The sequence below is a fragment of the Teleopsis dalmanni genome, chromosome 1, assembly GCF_002237135.1.
Source record: "Teleopsis dalmanni isolate 2A chromosome 1, ASM223713v2, whole genome shotgun sequence".
In the NCBI taxonomy this organism is placed as follows: domain Eukaryota; kingdom Metazoa; phylum Arthropoda; class Insecta; order Diptera; family Diopsidae; genus Teleopsis; species Teleopsis dalmanni.
Window position 1 is genome coordinate 171,894,522 of NC_051846.1, and position 15,215 is coordinate 171,909,736.

A 15,215-nucleotide genomic window follows, 5' to 3' on the forward strand; every position below is an offset into this window, starting at 1 on the left:
GTGATTGCTCTCGCCTTAAATCCTCTCGTTCAGTTGATCTACGGAGGTTGTCGCGTTCATCAGTACGTCGAGATTCTTCTCGGTCATCATTACGACGTGATTGCTCTCGCCTTAAATCCTCTCGTTCAGTTAATCGGCGTAGATTGTCGCGTTCATCAATACGTCGAGATTCTTCTCGATCATCATTACGACGTGATTGCTCTCGCCTTAAATCCTCTCGTTCAGTTATTCGGAGTTGATTATCGCGTTCGTCAGTATGTCGAGATTCTTCTCGGTCATCATTACGACGTGATTGCTCTCTTGTCAAATCCTCTCGTTCAGTTAATCGGCGCAGATTGTCACGTTCATCAGAACGTCGACTTTCTTCTCGATCATCATTACGAAGAGATTGCTCTCGCCTCAAATCCTCTCGTTCAGTTAATCTACGAAGGTTGTCGCGTTCGTCAGTACGTCGAGATTCTTCTCGATCATCATTACGACGTGATTGGTCTCGCCTTAAATCCTCTCGTTCAGTTATTCGGAGTTGATTATCGCGTTCATCAGTACGTCGACTTTCTTCTCGATCATCATTACGAAGAGATTGCTCTCGCCTTAAATCCTCTCGTTCAGTTAATCTACGGAGGTGGTCGCGTTCATCAGTACGTCGAGATTCTTCTCGGTCATCATTACGACGTGATTGCTCTCGCCTTAAATCCTCTCGTTCAGTTATTCGGAGTTGATTATCGCGTTTATCAGTACGTCGACTTTCTTCTCGATCATCATTACGACGTGATGGCTCTCGCCTTAAATCCTCTCGTTCAGTTAATCTACGGAGGTTGTCGCGTTCATCAGTACGTCGAGATTCTTCTCGGTCATCATTACGACGTGATTGCTCTCGCCTTAAATCCTCTCGTTCAGTTATTCGGCGTTGATTGTCGCGTTTATCAGTACGTCGAGTTTCTTCTCGGTCATCATTACGACGTGATTGCTCTCGCCTTAAATCCTCTCGTTCAGTTATTCTACGTTGTTGTCGCGTTCATCAGTACGTCGAGATTCTTCTCGGTCATCATTACGACGTGATTGCTCTCGTCTTAAATCCTCTCGTTCAGTTAATCTGCGGAGGTTGTCGCGTTCATCAGTACGTCGAGATTCTTCTCGGTCATTATTACGACGTGATTTCTCTCGCCTTAAATCCTCTCGTTCAGTTAATCTACGGAGGTTGTCGCGTTCATCAGTACGTCGAGATTCTTCTCGGTCATCATTACGAAGAGATTGCTCTCGCCTTAAATCCTCTCGTTCAGTTAATCTACGGAGGTTGTCGCGTTCATCAGTACGTCGAGATTCTTCTCGGTCATCATTACGACGTGATTTCTCGCGCCTTAAATCCTCTCGTTCAGTTAATCTACGGAGGTTGTCGCGTTCATCAGTACGTCGAGATTCTTCTCGGTCATCAATACGAAGAGATTGCTCTCGCTTTAAATCCTCTCGTTCAGTTATTCTGAGTTGATTATCGCGTTTATCAGTACGTCGAGTTTCTTCTCGATCATCATTACGACGTGATTTCTCTTGCCTTGAGTCCTCTCGTTCAGTTATTCGGAGTTGATTATCGCATTCATCAGTACGTCGAGTTTCTTCTCGATCATCATTACGACGTGATTGCTCTCGCCTTAAATCCTCTCGTTTAGTTAATCTACGGAGGTTGTCGCGTTCATCAGTACGTCGAGATTCTTCTCGGTCATCATTACGACGTGATTGCTCTCGCCTTAAATCCTCTCGTTCAGTTAATCTACGGAGGTTGTCGCGTTCATCAGTACGTCGAGATTCTTCTCGGTCATCAATACGAAGAGATTGCTCTCGCCTTGAATCCTCTCGTTCAGTTAATCTACGGAGGTTGTCGCGTTCATCAGTACGTCGAGATTCTTCTCGGTCATCAATACGAAGAGATTGCTCTCGCTTTAAATCCTCTCGTTCAGTTATTCTGAGTTGATTATCGCGTTTATCAGTACGTCGAGTTTCTTCTCGATCATCATTACCACGTGATTGCTCTCGCCTTAAATCCTCTCGTTCAGTTAATCTACGGAGGTTGTCGCGTTCATCAGTACGTCCAGATTCTTCTCGACCATCATTACGACGTGATTTCTCGCGCCTTAAATCCTCTCGTTCAGTTAATCTGCGGAGGTTGTCGCGTTCATCAGTACGTCGAGATTCTTCGCGATCATCATTACGACGTGATTGCTCTCGTCTTAAATTCTCTCGTTCAGTTAATCGGCGCAGATTGTCGCGTTCATCAGTACGTCGAGATTCTTCTCGATCATCATTACCACGTGATTGCTCTCGCCTTAAATCCTCTCGTTCAGTTAATCTACGGAGGTTGTCGCGTTCATCAGTACGTCGAGATTCTTCTCGGTCATCATTACGACGTGATTGCTCTCGCCTTAAATCCTGTCGTTCAGTTAATCTACGGAGGTTGTCGCGTTCATCAGTACGTCGAGTTTCTTCTCGATCATCATTACGACGTGATTTTTCTTGCCTTGAGTCCTCTCGTTCAGTTATTCTGAGTTGATTATCGCGTTCATCAGTACGTCGAGATTCTTCTCGATCATCATTACGATGTGATTGCTCTCGCTTTAAATCCTCTCGTTCAGTTAATCTACGGAGGTTGTCGCGTTTATCAGTACGTCGAGTTTCTTCTCGATCATCATTACGACGTGATTGCTCTCGCCTTAAATGCTCTCGTTTAGTTAATCTACGGAGGTTGTCGCGTTCATCAGTACGTCGAGATTCTCGATCATCATTACGACGTGATTTCTCTTGCCTTGAGTCCTCTCGTTCAGTTATTCGGAGTTGATTATCGCGTTCGTCAGTACGTCGAGATTTTTCTCGAACATCATTACCACGTGATTGCTCTTGTCTTAAGTCCTCTAGTTCAGTTATTTGAAGTTCATTATCGCGTTCATCAGTACGTCGAGATTCTTCTCGGTTATTATTACGACGTGATTGCTCCTGCATTTTATTTTCGTATTCAGTTAATCTGTTTCGGTTATCGCGCTCCTCAGTACGCACAGATAATTCTCGATCGGAATTTGCTTCTCTGGTAAATTGATAAGAGCCGTCAGTATATCGGGAGTCCTCTCGATTGTCATTAATGTGTGATGTTTTTTGCCTTAAATTATAAGCATACTCTACTCTTACTCTTTCGTTTAACAATCGAGAGAGATTTTTTCGTGCGTTATTATTTCGAAATATTTCGCCTCCACTTACTCTGCGTTGGATTTTCTGCTTGTTATTGATTTCTATGTTGTTTAACCGGTGGCTTGCAGACTTGGACTTTCCATACACATTTTGGTTAGGCTTTAAATTCAAATTAACCGAATATACACGTTGGTTTATTCTACGTGACATAACATTTTGATTCGTTTTACATATGGTTTCGTTTTCAGGTTCGGTGGTGAATTTTTCTTTTATTGAATCAGAAACACAACGAGACTCTAGTACGGAATTTAAACGGCCAAAACTTTTCAAATCGAAACGTTTATCAGAACAAAGTTCTTGATCACAGTTTCGTTGGTCAAGATGACCACAAGTGATACTCGACCCGATAATCAATAACAAGGCAGCTATTTTTAACTGCCAAAAGTTCAATATCATCGTATTATTTGACCACTACTTGCTTGATAAAATCGTAGGTTATCCTTTATCTGTTGTTGAATTCAACGCGTTATATGAATAACTGACTTGGGACTATTTTTCCAGCTCCTTTTATATAATTTTGAAACTTGTTTGAAACCTCAACATAGACTGTAATTGCTTCCTTTTCAATGAACTTCAATTTAGAATTGATTGATTTAATTTGCTTATCGCACATGTGCACCAATGCGCAGACCGCCAACGTAACCTACTAAATCTGTTCCTTTATTGCAAAGGACAGCAATTCCTTTTCAAGATGACTACAGAAATGCGATTGGCTGCTCTGTTGTTATGTACTTTGGTACATTGCAGAGCATGTACTGCTTTTTTTATGAATGAATCCTTGGCAATGACGTCAAAAGGATGATTAGGTATGTTTTATGGACTTCTGTTTTTATTTTTCAATTGAACATAAAACGTGTAGCGATTAACGTTTTTTATTCATGTAAAGGATAACGTTTTTATATAAAAGGAATTTATATTTTTTATTTATTGAGTTTTGTAAAACTTTGTTGAATCAATTTTATTGGAAGAAGGAGGGATGTTCATTTAAAATTTCTTCCACAAAGTAGAGTTCCAATGGAAAAAGTAATGCAATAAACACTTAATAATATAGTTAATAATATTATACATTATATTTAATATTACTATATATTTAAACTTCTTTAGCACATAATATATTGTGCTAAATATATATTTACACAAATAATGTAAATACTAATATATTCCCTGTATATATATATATTCAATAATTATGATATCTGTAGGCATTAAATCAGATATAACTATTCAGGAATCGAGAGTTGCTATTTGGATTTCATCAACTCTTCTACCTGACTTACTGCATAGTTCTATTGATTTGGATATTGCGGCACCTTGGGTAGCATTGGAAAATCTTATACGAACATACTTCTTCAACTTTTCTTATATTTTTCAACTTATTTAAATACTATAATTTAATTATATTAACTATCACAGTGATTACTTAAATATATATAACCTCAGAAGGTTGCAAAGATGATAAAAAGGTAAAAGAAGATGAAATACAATTATTTAACGATTGGTTATAAAACGTAAAACTTTAACTACTTCATCAAACTCTAACTACTTTAACTAATTCTGATTTATAAGTATATACCGTCACTGCATTTGAATATTTTCGGATAAATTCAGTCAAAATACACTTATATAGTACGTCTATAAACAGGTCATTGAAAGAAAAGTAAACTTTAAACCAAATCAACGATAGCAGCAAAAATTTTGATATTGATATGGACGGTTAAGCTTAGTTAAAATTATTGCATTTTATAGACTATAAACTCCTCTTTCAGTTTATATAGTTCGTAGTAGCTGTGACAGGGTTTATTTTTGCATTTAAGAATCGCAAAGGCGCTACTTGTGTTATGGCTCATCAGGATCATTTTATTTAATTTAGGATTATATATATTATGTTATTATATTATTAATATTATCTATAAGTAATTTTATATGTTAGGTAATTTTATCGGTTAGGGACCAGATTTTAGTACGAAATACTTCACTCTATAGGGCTTCCTTCCTAAGAATATTTTTAAAATAAATAATATTTTGTTATTATTAATAATTTTAATTATATTATATACAGTCAAGCTTCCATAACTCGAACTTCTATAACTCGAATTTTCTATAACTCGAATTTTCTATAACTCGAACCAAAAACAGTGCATCAAGGTTTTAGAGAGCAAATTACATACACTTCTGGTTCCATAACCTGAACTTCTATAACTCGAATTTCTCCATAACTCGAACAAAAATTTTGTTCCGTGCCGATAAGAATATGGGAAAGTGCACTCTATAAGTTGAATTTTTGTTTTAAGTATAAATGCATTTTGCTGTTAGGGGAAATCCCTTTTTCCAAACCAAACTTGCCAGTCGCTGGCAGCGTGGTTTAAAGTAAATAAAATAACTTCTCTTAACAATTCGTATATCAAGCTTTCCTACAGATGACGATATTATTGAGCATTATAGCTCTGAATTAGTAGATCCGATTCTAACCGGAACGGAAAGTAATGATGAGGGTTCATCCGCCGAATTGTTCATCAGTCTTCCAAGAATGAAATAGAAGACTTATTCAAAATTCAGAATTTATATTTGCATCGAATGATATTACAACTGATAACATAGTGATATGAATAAAGTGGAATCTCTTTTTACTGAAAATAAGAAAAACATTAAAGTCCCAAGTTTGACTGTATATATATTATATTGTATATAAAATATTTTTTTTAATAATTTGTTATGTATTCTCATCGGTTAGGGACCAGATTGTAATATGAAAAATATTTTAAATTTGCTGTATTTTGCAATATAGGAAACCAATCAAGTATATTTTTGAAATAAACAAGATTTTGTTGTTATTAATTATTTTTATTATTTTATTTTTAATTATTATAGTATTGTATTCGTTATGTTCACGATTAAGTACTTATATGTAAACTCAATACATATATACCTATATACGTATACGTATGATATATATCAACAAAAATTATATATTTATCAGATAAGGGATAGTTAGGTTTTATATTTGTAAATTTTACTAAATTTTTTTTTTTTGGATCCTATCCTACACATTCTATCGTATTTTGGATTCAACAATGTATACGATGCTATGACGTCAATTGTGAAAAGTAATAATATATGAATCAAATCTTATCACAAATACGTTGGTGTCATATGCGTACATCTGATATGCTCCATATAATCAATTTAACACTTTGAAAGTACAAATAGGATTAGTGAAAGGATGAGCGCCTTTTTGAAAGAAGCTATTTAATTTATTTTATACTTAGCTCCTTAACAGAAGAAAAATGTTATATAAAATATGTTTAATAATACAATATAGAAAATAAATGGCAATATTTCCAATTAAAGGATACAAATTGATATCCTTTTGCGACCACCAGAAACGTGCGCAGTTGCGATAAGACAAATTCAATCAATTTAAATTCTATTAAATGGCAGAACTGATTGATTTTTTCATGCCTTTATATTATAAATAAAGTAAAAGTGCATTTAAGTGTAAAAATTAAATAATAAAAAACAACTTAAAAGGATATAAAACCATACATAATGTGGTATGTAAACGGAGAGTATAAAAGCCTTCCTATAGCTCCTGCTTTGGCTTAGTACGAAAGTTGTGGTGCTAAGCAGTAGTTTCACTGAAAAAGTGTTTTAAAAATTAAAAAAAAAAAATTTTATTAAAAATGTAGTACATAAAGTGTAAGGAAAGTTTAAATATTATTTTCAACTCATAAAATTTTCATAATTTTCTCTTCATAGAAAATGGCTGGAGGTTGGTGGAAGTTTAGTGTCGAGAAGTGAGTGGTTGCAGTTAAACTTTTTTAACACTCAAAATGCCGAAGTCAAAAAAACCCTCCATTAGTTAAGATAATGTAAAATTATAATATTTTATTATTAAAAATTCAACAAAATTACTTTCAAATGTTCACTTTTATAATTTGTTAGCATTAAAATCCTTTTCGTTTACGTTGATTAGATCCTTGTAAATTTGACTTCCCTACTAGATGGAAATGTGAATCACAATAAATGCGAATTAGTCTGTAAATTATATAAAAAAGTCATAAACTATGTATACAAAAAAATATATAATACATACATATATTGAAAATTATATATCAAAAATGCGAGAGAACAAAGCATGTCTATGCTTTTTTTTTATATCACATAAAATAATATTAACTATTAAATATTGCAACTTTATAAAAATTGTTGTTTGTTGTCAAAAATTAATTTAAATTTATTACTTACACATATATTTGACACTTTTTAAATATTATCTCTTAATAACTTAATAATCATATATATTGTATTCAAAAAAAAGTAATTATCGTATTCAAAAAAAGTAATGTTTACATAAAGAAATATATAAGCAAAAAGTGTGTATTAATTAAAATTTATTATAAATGGGAAACTATTATAAAATTATAAGTATAAAAATTATAAAAACGTTGCTGTTGTTTGGGATTAAAACTGTAATAATAACCATTTTCTTTTTATTTAATTGAAATGTTTTTAAAAATTTTCTAAATAAAAATTTCACCAAAGAATATTGCAAGAATTACATATTACACATACATTCTTAATACATATTAAAAAATAAATGTTAAAATCATTATAACAATTAAAATAAATTAAATTAAAATATATGTTGAGCAAAGTACATACAAAAATCTCTTTTAATTTAATCATTACCATCATTTAATAATACACTTTAAGTTGAGTCTAGATTTCTTCAACACATATCCTCTTATCACATTTCTTATCCAATTTTAAAATTGGAAACTGAAGCGTTAAGAAAGAAAACCCAACACTTTGAATTATTTCAAACCTTTTCATTCATAAAATATAATATTATTACCATCATTTAGTAATATACCTTGAGGTGAGTTTAGGTTTCTTCAACATATGTTCTCTTAACCCATTTTTTATCCAATTTTAAAATAATAAACTGAAGTGTTAAGAAAGAAAATTCAACATTTTTAATTATTCCAATCCTTTTCATTCATAAAATATAATATCATTATCATCATTTAGTAATACACCTTGAGGTGAGTTTAGGTTTCTTAAACACATGTTTTCTTACCCCATTTCTTTTCCAATTATAAATTATGAAACTGAAGCGTTAAGACAGAAAATTTAACATTTTTAATTATTCCAATCCTTTGCATTCACACACACACACATAAAATATAATATCATTACCATCATTTAGTAATACACCTTGAGGTGAATTTAGGTTTCTTCAACACATGTCCACTTAACCCATTTCTTATCCAATTTTAAAATAGGAAACTGAAGCGTTAAGACAGAAAATTCAACATTTTTAATTATCCAATCCTTTTCATTCATAAAATATAATATCATTACCATCATTTAGTAATACACCTTGAGGTGAGTTTAGATTTCTTCAACACATGTCCTCTTAACCCATTTCTTATCCAATATTAAAATAGGAAACTGAAGCGTTAATAAAGAGAACAGAACACTTTCAATTATTCTAATCCTTTCCATTCATAAAATATAATATAGAAATTCTTGGTAATGCTAAAACCCTATCTCTTTATATTCATTTTCTAACGAATTATTACATAATGTACTTTATGATATTGTAATACACACACACACATAATACAAATAAACCAAATCATCGAAAAACCATCATCATCGAAGTAAACCTAGGCTTCTTCAACATAAGTTGTCTTATCCATATCCAATTTCTTTCACATAGCGTAGCAATTTGCATCTTATTCTGTTATTCTGATGTTCTGTTGGTTTAGTTATATCATGTATATGGTTGAAATTGCTCCGCTCTGCACTATGAGTGGTTAGTGAGAGAACAACAAATATTATAAATGTTGTCTCCACTCCAACTAGAGACAAGAAGTACTAGCTGCGACTACAAAATGCGCCTAAGGACATATGTTAAGACCAATTAAGTAAGTAATTTTACGAATGTATAACTAATCAAGTTAGATGCTTCTAAGTTAAACATACAAGATAGATAAATAAAATATAACTTTTGCCTTTCTGTATAATCATTGACACTCATTTTTTCCCAACCAATAGTCATCTATATAATTAAAAATAATACATTATTTTTTGTCTGAATAATATTTAAAAAACTAAAGCTGCTTTTAAAATAATTAATTTATTAAGACAATACTTACATTTATAAGTACAAAGTAATTATAAGTAATGAAGCTAATAACACATTTAATGTAATTTATTTAAAATAATTTATATTAAATATAGTTTAAAAAAATATATACCACCATAACTTAACAATAAAACTTATGATTAAATTTAAAAATAGTTTTGAATAAACATATATATGTTAAAGTAAATTCTTGAAGTTATATGTAATATACAAAATTTTTTGGAATATTTATTAACAATTTCGTTTATTATTTATTAACATATTTACAGCAAACTACTATTATTTTAATAATATTAAGTATATAATTGCAAATATGTAGTTAGGTTATCAATAAACTCTCAGTTAACAGTTAAAGATATTTTTTAGAGCAAAATATATATTAAAAGTATTGAAATTTATTTAAAATATTTTGTTAATACATATATATATTAGCAACGATAAAATAAAGGAGGGACAATTTTTAATATTATTTCAAAGATTTGTTTTTTTTTATTTGGTAATATGGGAAATATTAAATTTTTTCACTTCAATTTTTTTAGAAAATTATAGTATTTATTAGTGCTGCTTTGTATTTGCAACTTAATTTCAATTTAATAGCATTTAAAAATAATTATGGTATAAGTTAGCATACTCTAGTATCTAAAGATTAATATTTGCGTTTTCAAATATATGTGTATTTTACATATAGTTGAAAGTTCATCTACTTAGTAAATTTGGCACACATTTTAAGAAATACTTTATGTTCCCAAACATTATGTACTATTAAAATGAATATATTTTATTTTTGGTAGAATTATTTAAGTGCCAGCTTATTTAAAGATATAGTCACAATTGTTTCGGATTAATAAATATCTATGATTTTAAAACATTAGTACAATTCATATTATGTTAATTTAAATTATACACTAAATAAAATAAGAATATTGCTTTAAATTCATTAAAATAAATATAAATTCACAGTTAAAATTATATAGTTAAATTTTGAAAATTACATGAAAATAATAGGATTTAAAATAAAAATATTAAAAACAGTTAAAGTTCAATTTTAATTTAGAATACATTTTATATTTTATATTTAATTACACATATCTAAATTTTATTTTAAATAAATATAAAAATTGCAAAATTTTTTAATACTTAACAGAAATTGCTTATTTTATATTAACAATGCGTCATTAACTTAGTTTTTAAATTATTTTAAAACATATTTAACATTTAAATTAATACTTTTAGAACTTATTTATGTATTGAAAATTATATATTTGTTAAAAAAAATCATATCATAGAACATTTGTACATTACCCCATAGCTTAATAAGCCGTCTAAAAATTACTTTAATATTTTTTGATATTAAAATTTTATAAATATTGTTAGTTGTCTTTATAAAATAAAAATATTTAAAATTATTATTTTAAATAATTTGTTTTATTTATTTCCAATTATATTTCTATAATTATGTTATTTTTATTTTAACATTTCATCATCTTAGGTAAAAAAATGGTTATTTTGTTTTTGATTTAAGTAATTTGTTTTTATTTTTATTTAATTCCTATGGAAGGAAACTGACGGTAAAAGTTTCTTCTGTGATATAGTTTTGGTTTAGTTTTGAAATCGTCATTTTCTTTATATTCAAACATATTATTTTAATTAAAATTTAATATTAATATACAAAATATATTATATGTAAAATATCTAATACACAATTATTTTTTCTTATTTTAAAAAAGTTTTTTTATTTAATTTCTACATATCTAAGATTTTGATTTTAAGTTCTAATAACTAACAAATATTTTAACACTTAATATAAGCAAATTGTTATATATTGTATTAAAATTTGTGTTTCTATATCTAAAAGTACTAGTTAGAATTATTTAAAAATATGTTTTGTAAATTAATTTTAAAAAAATATTAAAACCTTTTAATTGAAATTCAGTCAACAATTAAACATTTAATTTTTTTAATGTAATATTTTGCAATATATAACACTATATTTAATACAATGGGCCATTAGGCTCAAGTAGTGGATCTCTAAAATCACGTAACACTGTATTTAATTTTTTATAAAAATTTTTAAAATTTTACACCTAACTTTCCTACATGCATAACATTTTAAATTTACTTAAATGTATTTAAAATTTATAATAAAATAAATAGTTTTACATAAATGAAAATTATAACAGTTAATTTTTTAAATTAATCTTAAAATTAACCTTAAAATGAATATACTAAAATTTATATATAAACATACATAATATGTTTTTAGACTAATATATATATATATATATATATATATATATATATAATATATATATATAAACATATTGTTATAAACGAATAGTTAAAAACACATTAATTTTTATATTTTCACAATGAACACATATTTTTTTTCATATATTAAATAAAAATATTATTTGAATATAATTAAAATAATAAAATTAATTTTTATTTTCATAAAAACTAAATTAAATTAAAATAATTTATTTATTATTGTTATCGGCAATCATTTCCTCCAATGCACCATTTAAACGTCCTTTACTTAATGCTTCTACAAGCATATGTAGACGCTCTTCTCGTTCTGAATGACGTCGCTCCAGTGATGATACCTTCAATAAATAAATTTATTTAATAAATTTATATTTTTCACATATTAAATAATAACGGTGAAATTTTTTATATACTTGTACGTTTCTTTTTTTTTAATATATTGAACAGCTCCATAGTTTACATATCCCATCGAAAAATCTTCTAAAGTATTAAGTGATTTTCTTTCAGAAAATTATTGACATTTTTCATTTGCATTTTATTTGATATATATCAAATATTTGATACATCAATAAAATAATGTATATAAGAACCAACATTTCTAATTTCTGAAATATCTTCGCAATCCTAATTAAGTTATAGAGCACTAGTCAGTTAGTGGATAGTAAAGAGACAATAAAGAGACAAGTAAAGACAATACATATTATTGATAGAATCCTACGGTCAATTCTATCTCTTGCACAGATATTGTATTGGAGAACTACAAGGGAAGGTATTACGATAATCAGTTTCATATTATTTCGAAAAAAGACTAATAGTTTAAAAGACTAACAGTTTAATTGTTGCTAATGGGAAACATACATCCAAAAAATTGATTTTAAAAGAAGCCTTGTGACACTTCATGCCAATTTATCGACACTAGAATTGACAGAAATGTCCTTACTACCAGGTATCTTATCATTTATGAAGTTAGCTGATAAATGTATCGACATTACGTTCAAAACTATATGACGTTTTGTAACCAGCATCGATTTTGCAAAAATCGGCAGTTAAGGACTTAATAACCACATGGTTTTTTACAGAGTTTTATTGCCTCTTCCATAAGAATATACATTCCTAGGAGCCTACTTCGTATGTGCATTAGTGCAGGGTATTCTAACAGCTAATGTGTGCCCGACTCCTTATACTCTTCACAGAATCTACAGTTTGTACCCGTAAGTATAACCAGTTTTATAAGGTAATGTTTTAGTCTACAGTGCCCTGTTAGGATTCTGTGATGATTCTAAGTTTTTCTTTTGATAAGTTTATACAATCCTGGTATCTCTTATTGTTATAGGTACTAATAAGTGATTTGGGTTGTTTTAACCCTGTGTGTTAGATATTTTTACACACTTTTTTTTGTACTCTTTTAATTATTCAGTCTACTTAAAAGGCTGTTACATTTTATTTTTATAACACATGTCAAATATTTTAATTATAATTTGTATTACATCAGCTAAATAGTTTTCAAGTAGTTTACTTAGTTTTTTTTTATTAGAAACCATTAAAATTACATAATATTTTTATATTATTGAATATTATACAATATGTTGTTTTCTCAATTAACAAGATTTAATAATTTATAACAAAAATATATTCAAAAAAATGATGTCTCTTCGGTATTGTATAAGATAAAAAAAATTTTTTGGATTGTTGCATAAACAAAATAAAAGAGATCATTAAACTTGGACAATTAAAACTTCAATTAAAATCCAAGTAAACAGAAAATAAATTGTCACTTCAACTAAAATTTAACATAATTAAAATGTCAAAAACTATCTTTGAATGGCTTTGCTATTGAGTGGCTCAAATACCTTAGCTTTCAGCGCATAATAATCCACGGGCATTTTACGGCGTTTCTGTAGTGCGAAGGCTTCATCACGTTCATTTAAGCGCTGCTGTAAAATGCGTACGGTTTCGTGACATGAGGCGAGTTCACGTTCATGGGCAGTTTGAAGAGATTTCAGCTGTAAAAGCGTAAAAGTGTGAATTAAAATATCTATTTGAGTATCATAAATTTGTTGCTTTTAATATCAATTCGATTATGCTTTACTTACATCTTGCAGACGCTTGTCATGCAGCGTCTTGTAATCCGCTTCCAGTAGTTTTATCTTATTTTGTGCTTCCTTAAGTGCTTGACTCTCAGTGTTTGCTGGAGTTTGATCTGCATTATGCGATGCATCGTAATGACGTCTTGAAAGTGTACTAGGCGTGCTGTGTGGTTTGTCTGATTTAAGTGCTAAAAGAAGAGTAGCCAATTAATGAAAGCAATTTTAAAATTTTTGTTTTTAAATAAATTTAAATAAATTGTTAAAAATTTTTATACAATTATGATAATGATAATAATTATTGTCATGATAATAATTATGATAATAAAAGTAGCGCAGTGAAGTATTTGTTTTATATTGTATGAAATTCGGAAGACAACATCAATGTTCATTTGTACTGAAACAGAAACTGACCTATCATGAATGATTTTAAGCACTTTCAAAAAGTATTATTAATGTATATATATATATATATGTATTATAAGATCCACTATATGTTTGTTTGTTGATCGTTTTTGCAGCACAGAAAAAACTTTCGGATTCAACAAGTACAAAACCACTTTCCTTTTGTTAGTAGTAATCGTTTGCTGATAGATGTAGGATCAGCGTTCAGGGTACCGGTCAGTACTGTAATAAAGTTAGCTCATTACTTTATAACTTACATAAAGATCTAACCTAATAAAGAAGCAGTTAATGAAATATGCGTTTCAGATTTAATTTCTGATTTTGCTAATACATATATATACACAGAATTTTAATAATGTTCAGAAAATCAATTGAAAGAATTATTCAAAATTTAACAAGCTATAGCATTATTTATCATGCCATTAAAACTAGAGTTAAGTATTAATTACACTATGACATAAGCTTATTTATATACACAAACAATTATACTTTAAATTTATTTAAAAATTTTAAAAAATTATAGTTTAATTTTAAAAGAAATATAAACAAATGGAACGGTAGTTTACAAAAGGTCAGATTTTGAAATGAATCCCAGAACCAAAAATGACGGCGATTACTACAGATAAACGATAGAATCTGGTAGATTACATCAGGTTTCGAAATGAATCGCAGAACCAATAATGATGTTAATTAATATATATAAAAGGTAGTATCCGATTGCAATTCAACAAAGCATTTCAATAAATTTCGAACATCTTAAAAGCTCTTTCTAATACACCAATAGTGATAATTGGTAATAATTATAAATAATAAGATAAAGGAGATATATCGATTGATTTCAATATTCTTAACAGCTTTTTCCAATATTTCAAATACAATGTAGCTTAATAGAGATAGACCAATTTCTCGAGGGCCACAATTTTAAAACTTATATTATTTTATTGTTATTTAACGTCAGTTATGACGTTAGTGACTATTTTACATAATAGAAACTATTGTATTTGTTAGAGAGGTTTCGAAAAGTAGTGAATTACAACAACAAAAATTCTTTTATATTATTTTAATTAATTGAATTT

The 15,215-nt window shown here is 29.0% G+C and overlaps 1 protein-coding gene across 1 annotated transcript in view; it reads right to left on the reverse strand.

Annotated features, from left to right (window-relative positions):
• The window catches only part of LOC119666713 (trichohyalin-like), an 8,732-nt gene extending 4,955 nt beyond the window's left edge, over nt 1-3,777 (reverse strand). The window contains exons 1-2 of the mRNA XM_038075995.1: nt 1,014-3,777; nt 15-969 (exon numbers count right to left, since the gene is read on the reverse strand). Of these exons, the coding sequence (XP_037931923.1) occupies nt 15-969; nt 1,014-3,627 (3,569 nt within the window). The 5' untranslated portion in view covers nt 3,628-3,777. The remainder of the gene's footprint in view (nt 1-14; nt 970-1,013) is intronic.
• Between the last annotated feature and the right edge of the window lie 11,438 nt (nt 3,778-15,215).